Source organism: Vanellus vanellus, assembly GCF_965231255.1.
Source record: "Vanellus vanellus genome assembly, chromosome: 9".
Taxonomy (NCBI): domain Eukaryota; kingdom Metazoa; phylum Chordata; class Aves; order Charadriiformes; family Charadriidae; genus Vanellus; species Vanellus vanellus.
Genome location: NC_138914.1, coordinates 16,282,976 through 16,302,917, shown reverse-complemented (window position 1 = coordinate 16,302,917; position 19,942 = coordinate 16,282,976). Strand labels below are relative to the sequence as shown.

Here is a 19,942-nt window from a genome sequence, read left to right as displayed (position 1 = left end):
TCACTCGGTCTTTTCCCTGTGTTCTTCAGATGGTTACTAGTTCATGTCTTGCTGAGTAACAACTTTCTTTTTCATGCTGTGACTCCCTGTCACCCAAAGGAAAGCACAAAAATACAGCGGACCAGCATTTTGAACAGCATTAACGACCTCAGTCTCCCTGCCCCAAGTAACAGCCAGTTCAAGCTTGCTCAGGGACTACCCTTTGCTCCTCCAAGGTTGCCGGTTTATAAAGCAGAGATACTTGAGAAGTCCTAAAACTATTTGCCTACCAAGCACTAACTTTTCTGAAATCAATAGTCACGGAAAGTAAATCCCAGCCCCTACTTGAGAAAAGCTATGTAAGAAATGCAATTCTCTTTATGAAAAACAACAGGAAAACCTACCAGGAGGTGGGCTCGCTTCCCTGGTAGAAAGAAGAGGCAGAAAGCAGCAGCCAACGGCATAATGCCTGGCAAGCTGCAGCTGCTGGCACTCTGCTAATTAACTGCTGGGCGAGAAGCAGGAGGAGCCCCCGGGCTGTGGGTTGTTTCTGAAAGTGGTCCTCACACTCTAACCTGTCACTGGGGACCTGGGAGTCACCGGGGTCCATTTCCTTTGCTCAGGGTGCGCCTCACAGACAAGGACTTTACAAAAAAAAAAAAAAAAAAAAAAAAAAAAGTTTTAATAAAATGGAATTTTGGAATGGGCTGCTCTATAAAGAACCAAACCAAACCGAAAAGAACGGTGAGCCATGCCCTGAGCTCTACACTACAGTTTGCATTTTTTAAATTCCTCACAATGGATCTGGAATAAATCAGCAATGGGTCAAACCGGTTCAGAAAGTGTTTGAATAACTGCCCATGGAGTGTCCAGGGGTTCTCCTTCAGCTGAGTATTTTGACTGCTGCTGTTCAATTACCATTTGAGAAAGCAGGACTGCTGAGAAAGACAACACGACGTAAACCAACATTGGCTATGAAAGCCTACGGTGTACCAATAGCCACACTGCACCGCCCGGGTTTCAGAGACGTTACCCAAAGCAGCTTCACGTCACACCGCTCGACGACGCTCCCAGCCAGCAACCTTCCGCGCAGCCAGGGGTAAGCGGTCTTCAAGAAGTCATGAGAGCCCGAAATACCTAATTTTATCTCTATAAGAGAAAGAGTAATTGTCAAATCATTATTTTACATTTATAAAATATATGATGAGGAACATACCACATGCATTCTAGACTTTCTGTCTGCACTGGAAATCAACTGGGAAATTAGAAGGTACGGCGTAGAAACATCGCTACGAATATACTGTATTACTGCTTTTGCAGCTGCAGTCCCAGAATTTGTTTCACAATAATTCAGTTACCCATGTTTAAATAACCAGCCAGCAGAAGAAAGGCTGATATATTTCATATGCATTCTCTTTGAGCAGGGGGGCCTTCACGTCTGGTCGAAAAATGTCAGGCTCATATGACACCACCAAAGTCAGGAGAGATGCCTAACCATAACTAAAAGCAGAATTTGGCCAACACAATTGGAAAATACCAGCAGAGTATATACAAATGCACACACGCAATCTCATATAAGAGCAGAGTATGAGACAGATTGGGTTTTTTTAATCGCACCTTTTAAAAAAACAAAATTTCACGTACAAACCCATCACTGCGTTCCTACGTGGTTCATTTATCCGCTGCAACATAAACAGACACACCAGAGCCCGTACCAGGGGGGAAGGTCTGGGTTTTTCTTTTTTTCTTTTCCCCCCCAACATTGGGGATTTTAAATACAGTTTGAAGAGCGAAAGAACAGACCTGGCCTGCTTTCCAAACTGACTTTAATAAATAAGCGATTTGAAGACTACCACAGTCAGCAAGCACGTACATAAGCTATGCCTGAATATATTTATCTATACTTTTAAGAGCGCTTTCTTTTTCCCCTTCGTTTTCATAGTTTCCTCTCGCGTATAGTCCGGAAGAAAAAAACTAGATGTCTTTCCCGATGCAGCAAACCCACCCTTTTACAGTGAATATCCAAACGGTTTAGATACTGTTTCTCAAGAATCCTTACCCAAAGGGAAGCAGCCTTTCTGGCAGCTGCAGCGCCAACTTCTACAAGTTTCGTATCATCTTCGTAAGATCGTTCTATCATCAAGCACACCCTTCAGAAAGGAAGGATATTAGCTTGCTTTCTGCAGGCGGTGCCTGACTCGAAGCTGCTATTCATGCTTCGGGTTTCTCGCCTGTTCCTGCTAACACCTGGGGCTTCAATATTTTGCAAAAAAAGGGGGCGAATCTTTGTGTTCGGTATGGGCAAAGCCATAACCGAACACAAAGATTTGAAGAGATTACTAAAAATACAAGATTCTGAACCAGGGGTAACAGCATTTTTAACAAAATTAAACAGATAAACTTTGCTGCAAATTAAAAACAATTCTCTTGTATCCGAGCCCATAATGACTATTTTGAATACAGATATTTACTGCTGCCAATAAAGAAATTTTTTGGTAACTTTTCTGTTATTGGGAAGAGCTTGAATACAATCCAGTCCAAAAAAATGCTGACTTTCCTAAATAGGGGCTGTGTTTTTGCAATAAAGAATACTGGTCAATATACAAGTGAAGGAAAACTGAACCAGATGTCAGTAATAGGACCACAGAACGTTGCATTTGCCCAGAATCGCTATTTTAAACACACGATGTTGGTCTACTGGTTTGTGGGATAATACATTCTTGGCAGCCAGAAGGAGTTTCGATATGTTAGAAGGTTATCCTTGAGCAAAAAAAAAAAAAAAAAAAAAGAAAAAGAAAAAGAAGGAAAGAAGCAGAAGAGAGGTAGAGAAAGGCCACACTAATTCATCAAGCTCACTATAGCAGAAAAAAATTATGACTTACGCAGGAAATCAGTTCAAAGAAAAGCCAGTCTCCAAACAGAAGGCTTGTTTTTTACATTAATTTTCATTTTCTGCTTTACTTCCTTACTACTAATACTTCACTGTACTTTGCCTTTTTTTTTTTTTTTTTTTTTTTTTTTTAAGGATTCTTCCCTCCGTAAACGCTCAATTTCTGGGCAAAAAGTCGAAGGCAAAACTGGTGAGCTTTCACCTTGCAGCTGGAGTGCAGTCAGAGCGATGGGTGGGGGAACCACAGCGACCGCACACGCAACCCAAACCGCACAAAACTCAGCCCTGAAACTTTGCACGTTGGAAACCTTTCCTTACACGAGGATCCTGCTGCCATCACTGGCATTACTGGGGGAAGCTGTTCACTGGATCAGGCCCCACTGTCCCAGAATCCCTACAAGCAGCCCTGGAAGCCATATGCACCCAAATAACATTGCCCCAGGTCCCTGCCCACCACCAATTAAGTACTTACCCATCTCTAAAATGCTTTCTAGTTCAGAGTCACAGGTATTTGGGATTGGGGATTTTTTTTTTGGGGGGGGTCCCTTCTGTTTAAGAAGTAGTTACATCTGTATGGCTTCTTAATATAGAAATAAAACTTCAAGATGTACTTTGTATGTTTGGCGAACAATCACTTCCCTGTTTTACCACGTAGTAAATTTAAAAATCAACTCTGTTCACTGTTGTAACAAACCCTCCTCTGAAAGATAATTAAAACCACTTCCCAATATACAACCAAAGTTTTATTTTTATAGTCTATCTTCCATTATGGCATAATCCTTTCTTTTTTTTTTTTTTAAACCAGTGAAATATACAAATCACGCAAGACAGAAATATGTACATTAAATGTACAGAACAGAGGAAAGGACATAGAAGATTTACATATCTGAATGACAAGTAAAATATTTTACATTAAATAGTGTTTTAATAGCTAGGATCACGAGACTCAGTTCTGCTCCGACAAAAGTCACTAAAAAGGAACATGAGGTGATTCAGCAAATGAAGAGGAAAATGATCACGGTTTTTGTACAATAAAAACCAAAGTGACATATTCAATGAATTAGTGCTTTATTTATTTATCTTACTTTAAAAGATATTCTTTGCAAACATCTGAAGATGAGGGGTAAATATGTCCTTGTACAATAAATTAAGAGCAATAAAGCGCCATTTAAGAAGCTGATAAATGATCAAGATGAACTTAATGATACAGCTTAAAGGCTCGTGAAAAGTTAAGGCTTTAGTACAACTAGGCTAAAGTGAAAGATTTTCCTCTCTTGGTATTCGCAAAACCGTTTTCTTTAACTTGTTGGATGGGACTGAGTTGGGAAGAGGCATCTGAACCAATGACGAAATGCTCTGTAACGACACAGCACTGGGGGGAACGCATATTGTTCAACAGATAATAACTTCCATTTCAAAAACTGAAAAGCGAGGGCCAAATGCAGCACGTTTCGGAGTTGGAAGGTGTCTCCTTTCAGCAATAATCAAGAATGCCCTTAACATGAGAGTGGCATAGAAGCAATCTCCAGACCGGTATCAATTCAAGTGCAGGGTGCTGCCTCTACCAACCGCTTGAGAAAGTCCTAAAGCCGGGAAGAGGCTTACTTCTTTGTGGTCATCCTTAAAACTTTTGAATGAAAAAAGCTTTTCAAAAATAATTAAAAAAAAAAACAAAACACCAAAAGGTTAGACTCGATCTAAAAACCTGAAGAGACCTGAAAAAGAAAATGGAGGATGAACTGCCCCTGCAATTTAGGCATTTTATTATTTCTTAAATCGTTAAAATATATATGTACAAAAAGCTTTGAACTATCAGACACCAGCAGACCACAGTTCTCCCATATATATGTAACTGCTCAAGTATAGTCTGAACAGTTGTAGTGTATATCTGCAATATATTATCTAAAGCATGTGTATTAAAGACATAGGATGATAAATTTGGTATTGCTGCAACATTTCATTGAACTATAATAGTCAGTTAATGTTATTAAAATATGAAACTATTGTCTCCTTAAGTGAAAGCGTTCCCAAAATCTGCGGAAAAAAATAAAAAATCAGTCATTCCAAGAGCGGATATCTAATGATTTATTTTCTCACATAAAATTAGAGGAGTTATTTGTCAAGCTGTGTTTTGAAAGACAGCCAGCTATTACACCATTTTTAAGGCATTTTCAAATTTGGGGAATTCTATTTTCTATGGGCTTTCCAGGCTGGGAGACCGAAACTGTTTGCAAGCATCACCGCTCCCCTCGTACGGCGCTCCGGGCAGCCCGCACCTCGGCGGCTCTCCACCCTCGGAAGCCGCGAAGCACGGCTCTTGTAAGATGAGACACTCCAACGTCACAATTAGCTAATAAGGCCAAATTCTGCCTTGGAGAATACTATTCATTAAGACAGATTTCTTCTTTTTTTGTTTGTTTTTTGTTTTGTTCTTGTTAGGTTCTGGAACCAGACACGGTGACTCAGGAATGGCGCAGTTGAAGCCTTTATGATCCTTTGCTCTTTACCCTCCGATGCCATTGCGTACTCGAGTGGGCACATTCAGGTATGCGACCGACACTGCACTTTGTGATGAATACACCCCTTATTTACAGAGCCCTAAATGTACCGAACAGCTTTATATACCCTATTCTGATAACTTCTACTGTCTGAAACTAAAAGTCATGGACAGGTCTGTGTGTTCCTCACATCCATAAGGATTGTTCTAACATCCCAAGCACATTACATGGTTGCTCTGCCTACTGCACATGTATTATGTCCCATGGGACTAAATTAGGATATGTTGGATTTTCCCCTCAAACTACTCTATTGTTTTTAAGAAAAGTCAATTTTTTTTTTTCACTTTGTAAAATAAATATTCTCAGGTTCTCCCCCATTATTGCCAAAAATATAAGCCGCACACAGTTCCGGGATGGACGCAGAGAGGGTTTCCAGGCACTTCTCTTTGCAACCTTTATACTTTTCTTTTTTCTTTCTTTTTTTTCCCCTTTTCCCCGCCCTTTTTTTTTTTTTTTTTTTTTTTTTTAAAGAAGACGACAACTCGTTAGACTCTATAAATAAAGTGGAGATAGTCCTGTGGGAAGGGAGAGGGGCCCGCACCCCTTGCTGGCAGGCGGCTGCAGTTCCTCCCACCTCCTCCGTCCCCTATTTGCACACAAACTGGTCCACGATCTCTGTGCACAACTTGCATTTCACGTAGCAGCACCAGTGGAACTTGCAGTGGCAGCGCTCTCGCTGCACCGTCTTGAACTGGTCGTAGCCCCGGCCACAGCACATGAGTTCGCAGCCGTCCATGCCCTCCGAGGTCTTATTGCAAAGGCGGCCCTGGGTGCCCAGGGACCCGGTGCTCTCGTTGCGCACGCAGTAGTCGGGGCTGGGATCGATGTAGACCAGGTCGTGGATGGTGGGCGCGTTGAAGCGGCTGTTCACTTGCACCAGCTTGCCCCGGCTGTTGAGTTTCATGGCAGCGGCGCTATCGTATTTCTCCTTCAGGGCATCGCCTACCTTGCGGAAATCGGCGAGCTGCAGCCAACAGGTCTTCAGGCTACAGGAACCAGAGACGCCGTGGCACTTACAGGCCACGTCAGCCAGGTTGTACACAGTCTGGAGGAGCCAGGGAGAGAAAGCAAAAAGGATGATGAAAGATCAGCACGGCTGTGAAAGCATTTATTCCCCTCGCTTCCTGCCCTCTGTCGCATTCCTACGCGCCCCTCCGCCATCTTCGCCTCGGCGTCCTCCTCCCTCCCGCCCTGCGCTGGGAAGGGAGGGCGGGCGAGCGAGCCGGCAGGCGCGCACCCCCAGCGCCCCCCCTTAGCCGGCAGGACGGGGGCAGGCTCTCGCCAGCCTCTCCCCGCCCCAGAGAGAGCCGCGCAGCTCGCACACGGCCCAGACGGCAGCATCACTCAGGCCGCAGTCAAATTTTAGGAATTCGCTTTCAGGCCAGCAAAGGATTTCGCTGTTTCATTGAGAAATGTAAAACATCCCTTTATTTTCTATCTGAGTTACTCTCTCTATTGATCTCCGCTTGAGGCTGCAATTAGGGAAAGAGTTAAGATTCCTCTTGCTCCTGGCTCGGCTGCAGCCGATTGTCTACTCTTGGCTCGGCATCCTCCTCCCATCCCATGCACTGCTCTGCAAGAGAGACTTCATCCAAGAAGAAACCCCCAAACACCTATGGGTGGGAGACAGCGCTACAGAGCAATATCCTCTTTACAAAGCTTTGGCAGGGAAATATCAGTCATTTGCCCTGTACAAATAGAAATAAGAGTCAGTGTTGACACTGCCCCAAAAATCCTGGGGTCTGACACATTAGATGATACTGTAGACAACTTCCACCCAGCAGTTACAGAGAGTCTGAATGCTGCCAAATGGCACTGCAAAGATGAGGCTGAGGAAGGAAAAATCTGCTCGAGTCTCTGTAAGCAACTGGGAAAGTGTCATTTTTCTTCCTGCTAATAGTAAATTGGCCTGTCCATTGCTTTCAGACACCCTCCTCTCATATTTAAATACTATTAATTTTCAATTATCTTTCATCCTTCTTCACCTTAGAACACAAGTGTAAAGTCTCCAGCCGACTATTTCTGGCACATCAAGCTCTAGGAAAATAATGATTTTGGCTCTTCACATTCAGACTATTAAAAAAAAGAAAAGTTTACACCCATTCATTTAAGGCATTTTTGAGATTAAAGAAACCATAAAGACATGTTTAACCACAGAAGACCGTGTCTTCTAATAATATGGAGGAGCTTTTCACGTCCTCTTGAAGCGGGGGGGGGGTGGGGTGGGGGGAAGTCAGAACAATCCTGCGGCACAATTCCAGCCTGGGAAGCCCAGCGCGTCCCTCCTCCCTCCAACGCACACTGTCCTGGTTGGAAATACAAACTAATAAAATCCCGTTCTACAGAGAATCCACAGCGAGCAGGGTGCTTTTAATGAGACAATACGGAGGGAAAACCAACACACTTCGGTCCCGATCTTCCCCCACGGGGAAGGCAACTGGGCTGTCAGACAACCAGGAGCAACACAAACGCATACGCTCCCCCACCCAACCTACACCCTCTATTTGCTGTTTGCTTGGTTTGTGCACCGAAGCGGAGACAAGCCTTGGTGGCAGGTCACCGCCCAGCGCCGCCCCGTGCCCCGCTGCCGCAGCACGTTGTCGTGCTTCAGGCCAAAATCCACTACTGGGGACCTGAGGGACCCCAGATGGGACCGACACGTCTTTCCCCAAAAGGAGGGACGCGGACGGGGACAGAGGGACGTGCTGTTTCGCAGCCACTTACTCTTCTCCCGGCCTCGTTGTTGTGCAGGTTCATCATGATGCGGGCGCTCTCGTAGGAACCTCTCTGGTAAACTCTCTCCCGCTCCCGGGCATCAACGAACTCCTTGGCGAAGCGGTATCCGTATTCGATGTTATCCCCGCAGCCACCCCAAAGCCAGTCCCGGGGCAAGTCCTTGGGGCGCGCTGCTCGGCTGCAGCCGCAGGAGGAGAGCTCGCCCTCCCGGCAGGCACGGCTCATGGCGTTGACCACCCCGGCCGCGCTCACCGCGTAGGTGAACGCCGTCTCCCGGCTGCCTGCGTAGGAAGACAAGCGGTGTTACAGGGGAGAGCCCGCGCGCCCCGCTCCCTGCCCGCCGATGAGCCGGCAGGGCAAAAGCCACCAAAATTCATTCGCCTACTAAAAGGTAGAGTAACCCTGAACCGTGCTCCTCAATATGTCTTCACTCCGAAAAAACCAAGCGAAACCAACCCATTAAAGCACACAAGGTGTTGCGAAGAGCAGGGGACGCTTCTCATCCACGCTGGTGAAAGCCTGGACGGGAGCATGGGGAGGAGGGGAACCGGGGCCGGAGCACGATGCCAGCGGGACCGAAGCATCCGTGCCTGCGTGCGAGGGGCGGAAAGGGAAACAGACTCCCTGTCTTCCAGAAAAAAAGAGATGTTAAATACAACTTTAAAAAGTCTGGTTCTTAAATTACTACTTCTCAAACATGATTTATGCACTTCACCCACTTTTTCCAATTTATTTAAAGTCATAGCGTTTTACAAAGCCTCCTGGTATCAAAAGAAATGCGCAGCAGAATAGCACACAACTTTTCACCCTACGCGTAAGGCAGGCGCTTCTGCAGGAGGCTAACTAACGACAGGAGGCTAAACTAACGACAACCTGTGCTTGTTTAGTATCCACCACTCCAGCTCATGGGAATATGGCAAGTGAGTCCACGGACAATCAGCTTTACAAATTAGAGGAAGAATAAACCCTTGGCACAAGGCGGCCTTGAAGGTTTTCTCCTGCATCTGGTGCCCTTAAATGGAAATTGAAAACCTCGAGTTTCAAACTTTCGGAAGGAAAAGTTACAATACCCACAATGCAAGGTATGGCCACCTACCATCCTCTTGACGGTACCTAATCCCACCTTTATTTAGAGCCTGACTTCCCCTATCGCTTTTCCAAGGCTGCCACAAGTTCTGACTACAACTAGAAAAGCTTTCAAACAAACAAACAAACAAACAAAAACCAACCACAAAACTAGCACCAGAGAGCCCACTTGAAGTTTGTTTTTCATCTTAAGAGACAGCATCCCACTGGGTCTTTTCCAAGAAAGATTCCCAGAACGACTGAGAATAGACTAAATATTTATTTTTCTATTTATACGAGTCAAGTTTTATTCCTAATCTTTAGTCCAATCAATAGATCAAGCTAGGTTTTAATCTTGATTTTACAAGATTTTTCTTAGGGAACAGCATGGGCCTTTGCAAAACCAGGGGTTTAAGAGGCTGCGTTTTGGACATGCCATATGTATTTAGGCAGCAACATTTTTGAGGCAGAAACTCTTTGTACAAGACCTACCATAACAGGTCAAATCTAATAGAAGAGGAGCTTTCGAGCACTTCTGGAACATAAATAATTTGCGGTCTTGTCCATATTTAACACCAAGATGACACCATGCTCAGAGCAGCGTTGTTAATACAACAGCTGTCATCCACTGGATTAATTTTAGTAATAGATGCTGGTTTCAAATGGGACAAATCAGAAGCCTTATGTTCGGAAAGATGAGATTTAAGGAAGATGAGAAGCACTTCGCTCCCTTACTTACAACAGTCTGCTCTCACAGACACCTGCTCCTGGAAGTACTTACATGAATTATGGGTATAAAGGGTTACAGGAGTAGCCTTTTCGGTTAAAAGAGATTTGGCTTTATGCGGTGACTTATGCCTTGCATTTACTGCAAACTATAGCAGGGGGAACCTCATACGCATTTTAATGTTCCCGTTTGTTCTGTAACACACATTTTTGGATTAATTCCTTAAGCAAAATTTCCACTAGATTGAGAGGAAAGAAACGTGGTCTGCTTCGGACCACAGGACTCGCCTCTTCCGTTCCCTTTTATTCTTTTTCATGTTTAGTTAGCTCATGCTTTCACGTGGTTAACTATGTCGTTTATGGCAGGATTCAAACTCATGAAGCTGACTTTTTTTGACTAGTTTTCATTATTATTATCCTGAAGCATATTTTAAAGAACTTAGTGGGAAGGAGAAGGAAAGGCTGGGGTACGGAAAGAAGAGTTGCCTCCCAAGTTCCCTCCTTGAACATTTAGGCAAATTATAAAATAGCATCAGCTGCTGAAGTGGATTTCAAGCCCCCGCAGGTTGCAAGCCAACACTGCCTCCAGTCATCGACCCCAGGAACACATTAAGAGTGATGGTTCCACATGGATGAGTTACTCTGAATTTTTCTTTTCTTTTTTTTTTTTTTTTTTTCCCCTTTCTAAGTCTTTAGGCACAACTGTGCTTTCCTTCGCTGTCAAACATATCTGTCTTTTCCCACAGTCCAGCATTTCTCTCTATTGTAGCCATGGCAAGGAAACACACATTCCAAACACGTTGAGTCCCCTCTCTCCCATATATATAAAACATAGAAATGGAACCGTTCAACATACGTACACTGTAGGAAGCCACCCACAGAGCAAGGAGCTGAGCTTTACACTTGATATGAATAAGTCTGCAAGAACAGAACAATTTTTTTTTTTTTAATACCTGAATATAGGATACAAAATGTTCTTTGTCTTGTATTTTAAAAGCATTCGGCATCGGGCAGCAGGCATGAATAAACTGCAGCCCGGCTACGCCGAGCTGCTGGGGGAGGATCCGGTTATTCTATTTTATGTTAGCGCTTCTTTGCTGTTCGGGAAGCCCAAGCGCAGCCAAGCCGGGGCCGGCCACCGAGCCAGGAGATGGCGCACGCCGGCGAAGGCAGCCCGGACCACGGCCCGAGCTGGGAACCAGCAGCGGAGGAGAGCGACAGAGAACAAAAGCCCGAAAATGTTGCAGTTCAATAAACCACAGAGCAAGTTTCCAAACCCCATGCTAGGTTTATTTGTACGGCTTTAGCTAACTTTGCGGGGTAAAGCCTGGAAGAAAGACTGTCCGTTTATACACCGGGGTAATTACCGTGCTGTCCGTCAGCGCTCTGCCCGGGCGCAGCCAGCGACAGCGCGGCCTTAGCTCAGAAGACAAAACCCTCCCAAACGATGTGCGTTCAGATCCCGACTACCATCTTCTCCCATCGGTGAGAGTAAGGAGTATCCCACCGTCCCCGACACGCCAGGGTATGGTGGGCTGAAGGAAAACTGAATGAGGCTCTAAAAGACCCCTCTTCCCTTCCACTCAGAGGAACAGCAACTGGTCGTTACCGAAGATCGGCAGGGAATAATACAACTGTTACCCACAACACCTTTCTTGTTCTCAGTGAATACACTCTTTAGGCTCTTTAACTTGAATATGGCTATTAACCTCGCTTCCATCTGCAATTAGAATAAGTGGCTTAATTACATGATGAATTGCTGTGTAGACATCAGCTAATACAGTCATATTCAGCAGAAGGGTGCGGCAAAGTTCTTTGACTTGAAAGAAACCACCTTTAAATAGATCTGTCATACTCGGGGAGGGCAGAAACGTCTGTTATGGAGACAGACACCACAAGTCACGGGCCCAATCCTGTACGTTTCTTCACACCAATAGTCCCCTTGAGCTAATTTTCACTTGCTTGGATAATAACTAAGGGCCGAAGGACGAAGGCCTAAACTTTAAACAGATTATTTCTCTGACATTCGTTAGATTATTAGAACAGAAAGGTATACAGAAAAAGTTTTCTTTCGTGTCTCCTGTGCTTTTAGACTTTTGCTCGGGTAGGGTAAAAAAAACCCCAAACTCTGTTGGGGTGTTAATACCGTTCTTGCAAAAAGCCCAGGGAAGGTTGTTTATCTAAAATCAGCTGTTCCAATTAGGTCCTTTTATGCAATAGACATTTTTCTGCTTGTCTGACAATCTCCAAATAGAAACTTCTTTTAACAGAAATTGAGACCGAATGTGAATCGATGTATTCCTTCCACCTTAACTGGAGTTAGCCCATTTACAGATAAACCTAGCTCAAGTCTGATTTCAAAACTTTCTTTTTTTAAAGCAGGACAGGAAAGTGCTGGCATAAAAGCTTTACTTTACATGTCCAACTAAAAATCACTGCTGAATTTGTCGGTGTACTGATCGCTACATAAAACAACTGTCACCCAGAAAAATCGGGAGGTTTTCAGTTGCTTACACAGAATCATCAATCTGACTTGGGAAAGTCAGAGGAAGGTTTCACCATGGATCCAGTTCAACAGCACTGGTTAAAATTTTGCCAAGGACATTAAAATACGATGAGGTCCTTAAACGACAGTAAAGGCGGGCAGCACGTGAACAGTGGAGAAGCACATTTCAAAGAGGATCTGATAGGGAAAGGGTGGGGTGGCCACCAAATTGTGATGAGATGTTAAACAAGAATCCACCTCTCTTCCCAGCGATGTGATTACATTAAATCCAAGTTACAAGGACAATCATACATTTTGTCCTGACAGAACTGATTTCATAAAAATTACCCTGCGACATTATTTTTAACGTAAATCTACCTTTCTCAGAAAGAGGAAAAAAGTTACCATAGCTGGAAATAAGCAAAAATGAATTGCCCATAAACACTAATATACAGAGCAGCAATTTTCAGTTAACCTCCAGAGCAAGAGCAATTTATTATGCAGCCGTTAACTTTGGATCTAGACATGGACATCTTTAATTTTACAAGATGCTGCTGTTTTTAATTCTCTTTGGTTGCCTTCCTTTAGTCTCAAGGTTTTCTAAAAGGAGATTGCAGGGCTGCATTTTCCTTTCTCCTCTATTCCCATATGCAAATATGTATTCCTTCTTTGTTTTCCAAGACACATGGCTGGACAGTGGTGGGAAATCACCTCCAGCTAAAAATAATGCAACTCCTTTGCCAACTTTTAAAAACACTTGATTGTATACAGTACTCAGTAAGAACCTGGCAAGAGTTTCAAGTGCAGAACAGTATGTGCCATACAAATCCTTAGACAAGAGTTTAATCATAAAGATGTTGCTTCCTACCTATCTGCATGACTCTGCCAAAAACAGAGTTGTTGTCCACAGTGCTGCAATTCCATCTTCTATGTCTGAACTGATACTGGCACTCCTTAATGCCCGTCTTTGCACCCTCTCCAATGAACTGCATATGGTCCTGATACAATTGGCAGAGTTTCTTCTGTCCTTGGGAAAGCCCTGCTAGCTGGCTACATAGTGGCTGGGCTCCTATTATATACACCTCTGACATCTGAACAGGGTTCATGGGGTTCATAGGGTTCATCCCTAAAGACCTGCATAAAGAAAGATTTGGATTAATAAAGAGAAGACTCAAAAAAAAAAAAAAAGTCTATAAATCTTATATATGAGTATACAACTCTTTGTTTTGCTATCAGGTGAGAAAACAGAAACACTTAAATACGAAACTTTTGTTGTAAAGACATATGAAACTCTTGTTTAAAAGACAGCACGGAAGAGAAGTTATTAGATCCCGTCCATGTGGTTATCACCATCCATTAGGGACTGAAGTAAAACGCAGACCTGGAAGACTTGCATCTAGGCAGTCCTTTACCAACTTAAATGGACGTCGTAAAAGTAACAGAAGCTCCAAACAACTGCAAGGCCAGAAAAATAAATAAAGCAAAACCAAAAAAAGCCCCCCAAACCCCACTTTATTTTAACACACATTTTAGGTTTAAGTCTGGATTTTTCAATCTGTTCTACCATAAACAAAGAGGGAAGCCTTTAACAAGCCAGAAGTTAGAAACTTGCTACAAACTACTTCTAGCTTCTTGAGAACGACACAAAAAACACAGAAGCAAGTATATTCACTGTAAACAAAATCAAATTTGTTTTCTTAATTCTTAAAGTGCTCTTCACATGATACATTTCAATTAAAAAGTGGCCATTAATCTGAAAAGGATCACTTGAAACAGCAGAGAAACACCTATTTCAAGAACTCCCAACATCGTACACTATACAGAAACAGATAAATCTGCCAAAGCTGAAATTTAAATGTACTTCTTTGTAACAAAACATATTTATAAATGTTTATAAAGTTACAGAAAAGTTCAAACTGAAATGCTAATAAAAGGTTTTACTTGTAAATCAGCATTATCTCTTATATATGCAAAATTTCTAATCTTACAGAGTTGAAAATACTGTTTTAAAAGAGAGGCAATTCTAGTAATTTCAGGATGATCAAATCCATAGAGAATCTACTGTACGGCATTCAAAAAATGAATTTTACAACACGAGAAGTTGCACATTTACACTTCTTCGGGAGACCCGTTCATTTTACTACCCAACGTATTACAACTCAAACATTACTCCCCTGCCGTCTCCTTCATGCGGTGCTCCCTCAGAAACAAAGTACGTAAGAAGTAAATAGACATTTAATCAAGCAAACCTTGACACCCCCTTTTAAAATGAAGTCGATACAAGATGCTTACCACCAAGAGCTGGCTTCTATTACAACCTGGGTAAAAGAGGAGAAAACGGCCAGAGCCACTATGAGGTACTGAGAAGCCATTGTACTGCCAACTGTCCCCAAAGCACCTCCTTGGATTAATACTGCAGTGGATTTCTGGAGGGGGGAGAAAAAGGATCAGATTGTTTATTGCTTCTCAGACCATTTTCGAGCATTCAAGTTTAAACAACGGAAGTATCCGGGCCCCTTTTAACTTGACTCTGACTCGCCTGCCCTTCTCCCCGCCGCGGCTTTGGTGCCAGACGCAGGCACGTCGCGGCTCCCGCTCCACCGGGCAAAACCCACCCACGCACCCCCACCCGCCCCCGCCACCCCCCCACCCCCCCGCGGACACCGCCTTCCCGGGGCGGCCGCAGCACCCACCCGCGCCCGCCTGTCCCTCTGCCCCGGCCCCGCCGCTCCCCGCACCCCGCCCGCCCCGGGACGGGACGCGACGCGACGCGACGCGACGGGACCGCTGCTCCGGAGGCGGGGGGACCCCATCCCCGCTCCCCACCCGGCCATCCCCGCTGCGCCGGGGCTCCGGGAGACCCGCGGGCTCCGGGCCGGGCATTACCCCATCGCTCCCTGCTCCGGCGCCAGCATCGTGGACACGCAACGCTCCCGGCTGGCTAAAGGCGGCTTCAGGTTTGCCGAGCGAGCCCGAGCGGGAAGGAAAGGGGGGGAGGTCGGTGGGTCCCAGTCGGGGACGATGCGGCCGGTGCTCGCCCTTCCCGGCCGCCCGGGGAAGGCGCTCCCCGCCGCCCCCTAAACCATCTCGCCGCAGCCTCCGCGCTGCGCCGCCGCCCGCTCTCCGCGATGGCCGAGGCAGCCCCGAGCTCCGCGCTGGCGCCGCGGTGACAGCCCCGACGGCAGCCCCCGGGCCCCGCCGGGATCGGTACCGGTCCAGGGAGGTACCGGGAGCGACAAGGAGCGGCTCCGCGTCCCGAGCCGGCCCTTTGCAACAACCGGGCTGCCGTCTTGGAAGTCAAACGCTTCCCCCGACAGGTCCCGCGATCACCGTCTGCGTCCTCACACGGGACTCTTTAACTTGCTAACCAGTGCCATTCACGGTTTTTTATTTCCCCTCCCCTCGGAAGGGGAAAAAAAAAAAAAAAAAAGACATTTCGACACTTGGGGGCTCCCTATTCATTCTCAAAAGGCCCTTAATGCTGAATTGAAGGTGCTCTTAATTCTAATTTATTTCTGTTTGCGAAGGGTCGGGCGGAGAGGAGCGATGGCAGCGCCGCGGCGGGAAGTCGGGCTGACACGAAACCCGCCCGGACACACGCGGGGACCCGCACGCGTGTGGGAGCGGAGCACCGCGCCCGCTCATCGCCGCCGCGCCGGGGCTGCAGCTCCCCCTCGCCCCTGGCCGCCTCCTGCGGGTTAAACACCTCCTGCCCGGGGGGACCCCCCAGTTGCTCACTGCTGGGGGAAAGGGCGGGGGGGGGGGGGAGCGGGGGCCGGACTCCCGCTGCTGCTCCCGTCCGGTTTAGATGGGATCAATCCCGGGAAAGATGGGAAAGCCGAGGGCGCATTAAACAAGGGACGAGGGGAAGCAAGGTGTGCGAGGAGCTGGCGGCGGGCCCCAAAAGCCAACCTGTTGGGTTTTTTTATCCTTTCATCTGTTAGTTCTTGAAGTAATACTAAAGAAGCGTCATGGAATTGCCCGAGGAGGTTGGAGACGCCGGTGCCCAACCGGGACCCCAACAGACGTGCCACTGCCCGGCCCAGCAGCCCCCCCGCTGCACGTCGAGCTGCCCCGGCGGGGCGGGCGGGCGGGGGCCCACCGGTGGCCGCGGCTCCGCGAGGAAGGGGGGCGGTGACCCCGGGGCCAAAGCCCCTCTGCTCAAAGGGCCCGGGTGCCCTCCCCCCCCGTCTCCAGCGCTGCATCGGGCCGGAGCCCCGGAGCCCCGGCGGCCCCCGGGGAGCTGTGCCGCCCCGCTCCCAACAGGGGGCGGCCTCGGCCGCCGCAGCCCCGGGAGGCGACGGGGACGGGCGGCTGCTGCCCCTCCGACGGCACCTCCCGCTCCTCATCATCGCTCTTATCGCCCTCCTCGTCCTCCTGACACGGAGCTGCGTGGCGAGGCGGGAGGAGGCACCTGCGCCCGGGGGCGCGGGCGGGGGGACAGCCCCTCCAGCCCGTCCCTTCGGCACGCAGCGGCTGACGAGCTGCCATCAAAAACAAAGGGAAAAAAAAAAAGGGGGAAAAAAAAAAAAAAAAGGAAAAGAAAGACTCGCCGGCAGCATCGGCTATCAGGAGCGTGAGGCACCATTTGCAACTTTGTAGGGCCGCGGAGATTGTTTTTTGGTATTTAATGCACCCCATGCGGAGCCCGCGCTCTTTGCCGAGATGAAAAGGGAGGCTTTTACAGATCCTGCAGCCGCGGGATCGCCTCTGATCCTGTTTTACACGGGGTGTCTGGAAAGCCTGCGAAGGCATCTGGTTTTCTGGGAGCACTACCTGCGGGAAAGCGGCATCCAGAGCCCCGGCTCCGGGGGGGCTGTAAACCGCGGCGGCCTCCGCGGGAGGCGCAACGGCTCCGCGGGGAAGCCCCTGGCCGCCCCCTGCTCCCCGCTGCGGCTTTACATCCATTTCGGCCGGGCGAGACCAGGTTTCACGTTTGCGGAGAACGACACCGGCCGGCTCCCCAGCCCGGCTCTCTCCTGCCGGGGTGGCGGAGGGGGGAGGTCCGGAGGGGGTCCGGGGGGGGGGGGTTCCGGCGCACCTTCCCTCCGTCCTGCCCTCCGCGCCAGCTCCGGCCGGGGACGAGCCCCGCTCCTCGGCCCAACTGAACTCTCCGTGACCCTCCGAGCGCAACCGATTTAGCATACAATTGACAATTAAAAACAAACAAACAACAAAAAGGCAACAGCCTTTCCAACATGGAGTCCTCGCAGCGCCAAAGGGACCCCGAGGAGTCGCGCTCCTCCGCTCTGACCCAGGCGGGACCCTCTGCAGATGCAGAGTGATAATCTCCAGAAACTTAGAATAAAATTAAAAAGGGGGGTGGCGGGGGGTGGGGGGGGCTGACTCCGGGTCCTCCGCTGGCCCCCAGCCAGCTCTCCTTAAAGGTACAGGCCACCATTAGCGCCGACGTTGTGCTCCTCCATAGCGATCCTCCTCGGGAAAGTTTGGGAAGTTTGGAAAGATGTCTTTAAACTCGCGTTAGGAGCCGCTGCCAGAAAGATGCACCGGGACGCGGCGGGCAAAGCGAGCCCCGCAAGTGTCCCCGCGGCGGGCAGCCCCTCTTCGCGGAGGGGGGGGAGAAATTTTAAAAAAGAAGGAAAAAAGAAAATAAAGGAGCTTTTTTTTTTCCAAGCGAGGAGCAGCGCTCTCCGCGGTGGGTGAGAGCGGAGAGGTGGGAGCGCCCGGCGGCAGCCCGGGGCGGAGAGGGCCGCCCCGCCGCCAGGGACCCGCGCCCGCGCAGGGCCGCGCCCCGCCAAGGTGCTGCCCACCCTGCGCGCCCGCGGAGGCAGCGCCCGGCGGCGAGGAGAGACCCGCGCCCCGCGCGGACTCACCTCCATTGCCGCGGGATCACCGAGCGAGAGCAGCCAAGTAATCCAAGCAGAGCAGGAGGGGAAAGGGCGAGGCGAAAGTAAAATCCTGGATCGCGGGAGCCGGGCGGTATCCTCCCGAGCAGCGGGCGGCGGCGGCGGCTGCCGGGGGAGCGCGGGGGCCCGCGGAGCTGGCGGGGGGCGGCGGGCGAGCGGTGGCTCTGTCCGGCGTGGGCTGAGCGTGTCCGACTGCGGAGCGGGGCACCAGTGCAGCCTTCTTTCCAAGGTCCATCAGCAATCGCAGTAATTAGGGCTTTCCACCACCAGAAGAAGAAGGAGGCAAAAAAAAAAAAAAAAAAAAGCCAAAAAAAAAAAAAAAGCCAACCCAACACACGCACACAGCGCCCGTGGGCGTGATTGTGCGGAAGCAAATAAAAATCTTCACAAGCGGCAGCGAAAGCGCCGCGGGCGACGATCCGTCCCACCAGCCCAGGTGGTGCCGCCGCGGGGCTCCCCGCGCTCCCACCCGGCCCCCGGCGGCGCTCGGCCCGCCGGCGCGGCCCCTCCGCGGCTCGGCGCGGACCGGGCACGGAGGGGGACGAGCGGAGCCGAGCGGGCGCAGGGCTACCCCCTGCCCGCCCCCCTTCACTTGCTTAAAGGCTGGGCGGTGCGGAGTCGGGCGTCCGGGGCTGCAGAGCCATCCTGGGGCTGGCTCCCTCCATTTTACACAGAGAAGAAAAAGCCAAAAAAAAAAAAAAAAAAAAAAGCCCAACAGAAAAAGAAGTTTCTGCACAACCGGGGAAGGGGGAGGGGGGGGCCTTGTGCACGCGTGTGTCTGTCTTAGGGGGCGACTGATCCTGCAAGGCGTTTAGGGGCAGGGGGAGGGGAGAAGTCCGGGGCTTCAGGAGCTGCGGCTCCCCCAATCCATCGCTGGCAGAGGCACCCAGCGCCGGGGAGCAAGTTACGCGCGGGAGAGCGAGCCAGAGCAGACGGCGTCGCGCTGCAGCCAACCTTTCCTCCTCGGGGCTCTGCCCCCCGCCCGCTGCAGCCGGCCCGGCTCCCCCCGCGTCTCTCCCTCGCTCCTCTTCACCCCACTGCTTAAAACTGTTTAAAAAAAAAAAAAAAAAAAAGTTGGAGAGCCAACGGCAGCTGAAAAACTTTCTCGGCAGCGCATGCGCCTGGAGCCGACCTATTGCAGACTGGGCTGGATTTTAAAGCTGTACGGCAGCGAGTGGGACCCCGGTGCAGCCCCGGAGCGGGCGGGGGGGGGGGGGGGTGTCCGGGCTCCGCGGCCGCGGCGCCTCCTCGGGAGCGCGCCCTCCGTCCCGCCCGCCCCGGCTGAGCCCCGCGTCGCCGGGCCCCTCTCCATAGCCAAGCACGGCGTGAGACCCCCCCCGAACACAACCCCTGCCCGCAAAAGGCGGCCCCGCGGAGGCTCCCCCTCGCATCCATGTGCGCGCAATGTGCAGCGCACATGGCCGAGCCGGAGGGGGCTGCCCCAGCGTTCCCCAGCAGCGGCTCGTTTGACAAGTCTTGTTTATCGCATGCTCCGGGACGCGCTGCCAAGCGCCGGGGGATGGAGCGGGCTCGAAGGTTTAGGTTCCTCCTTCTTCAGCGTCTCTTTTCCGCTGTAAATTCGGCAAGTTGTTGGCAAAACTGTTTGGGTTAAAATCATGTAAGACCCAATGAGCGC

The 19,942-nt window shown here is 49.3% G+C and overlaps 1 protein-coding gene across 1 annotated transcript; it reads right to left on the bottom strand.

Annotated features, from left to right (window-relative positions):
* Positions 1–4,590: 4,590 nt before the first annotated feature.
* Positions 4,591–18,345, bottom strand: WNT5A (Wnt family member 5A). The gene is made up of 5 exons (XM_082487599.1): positions 18,274–18,345; positions 14,732–14,865; positions 13,308–13,573; positions 8,152–8,444; positions 4,591–6,472 (listed from the first exon to the last, which is right to left on the bottom strand). The coding sequence occupies exons 1-5, from the start codon at positions 18,277–18,279 to the stop codon at positions 6,014–6,016; spliced, it is 1,158 nt and encodes a 385-aa protein (XP_082343725.1). The 5' UTR covers positions 18,280–18,345; the 3' UTR covers positions 4,591–6,013.
* Positions 18,346–19,942: the final 1,597 nt, after the last annotated feature.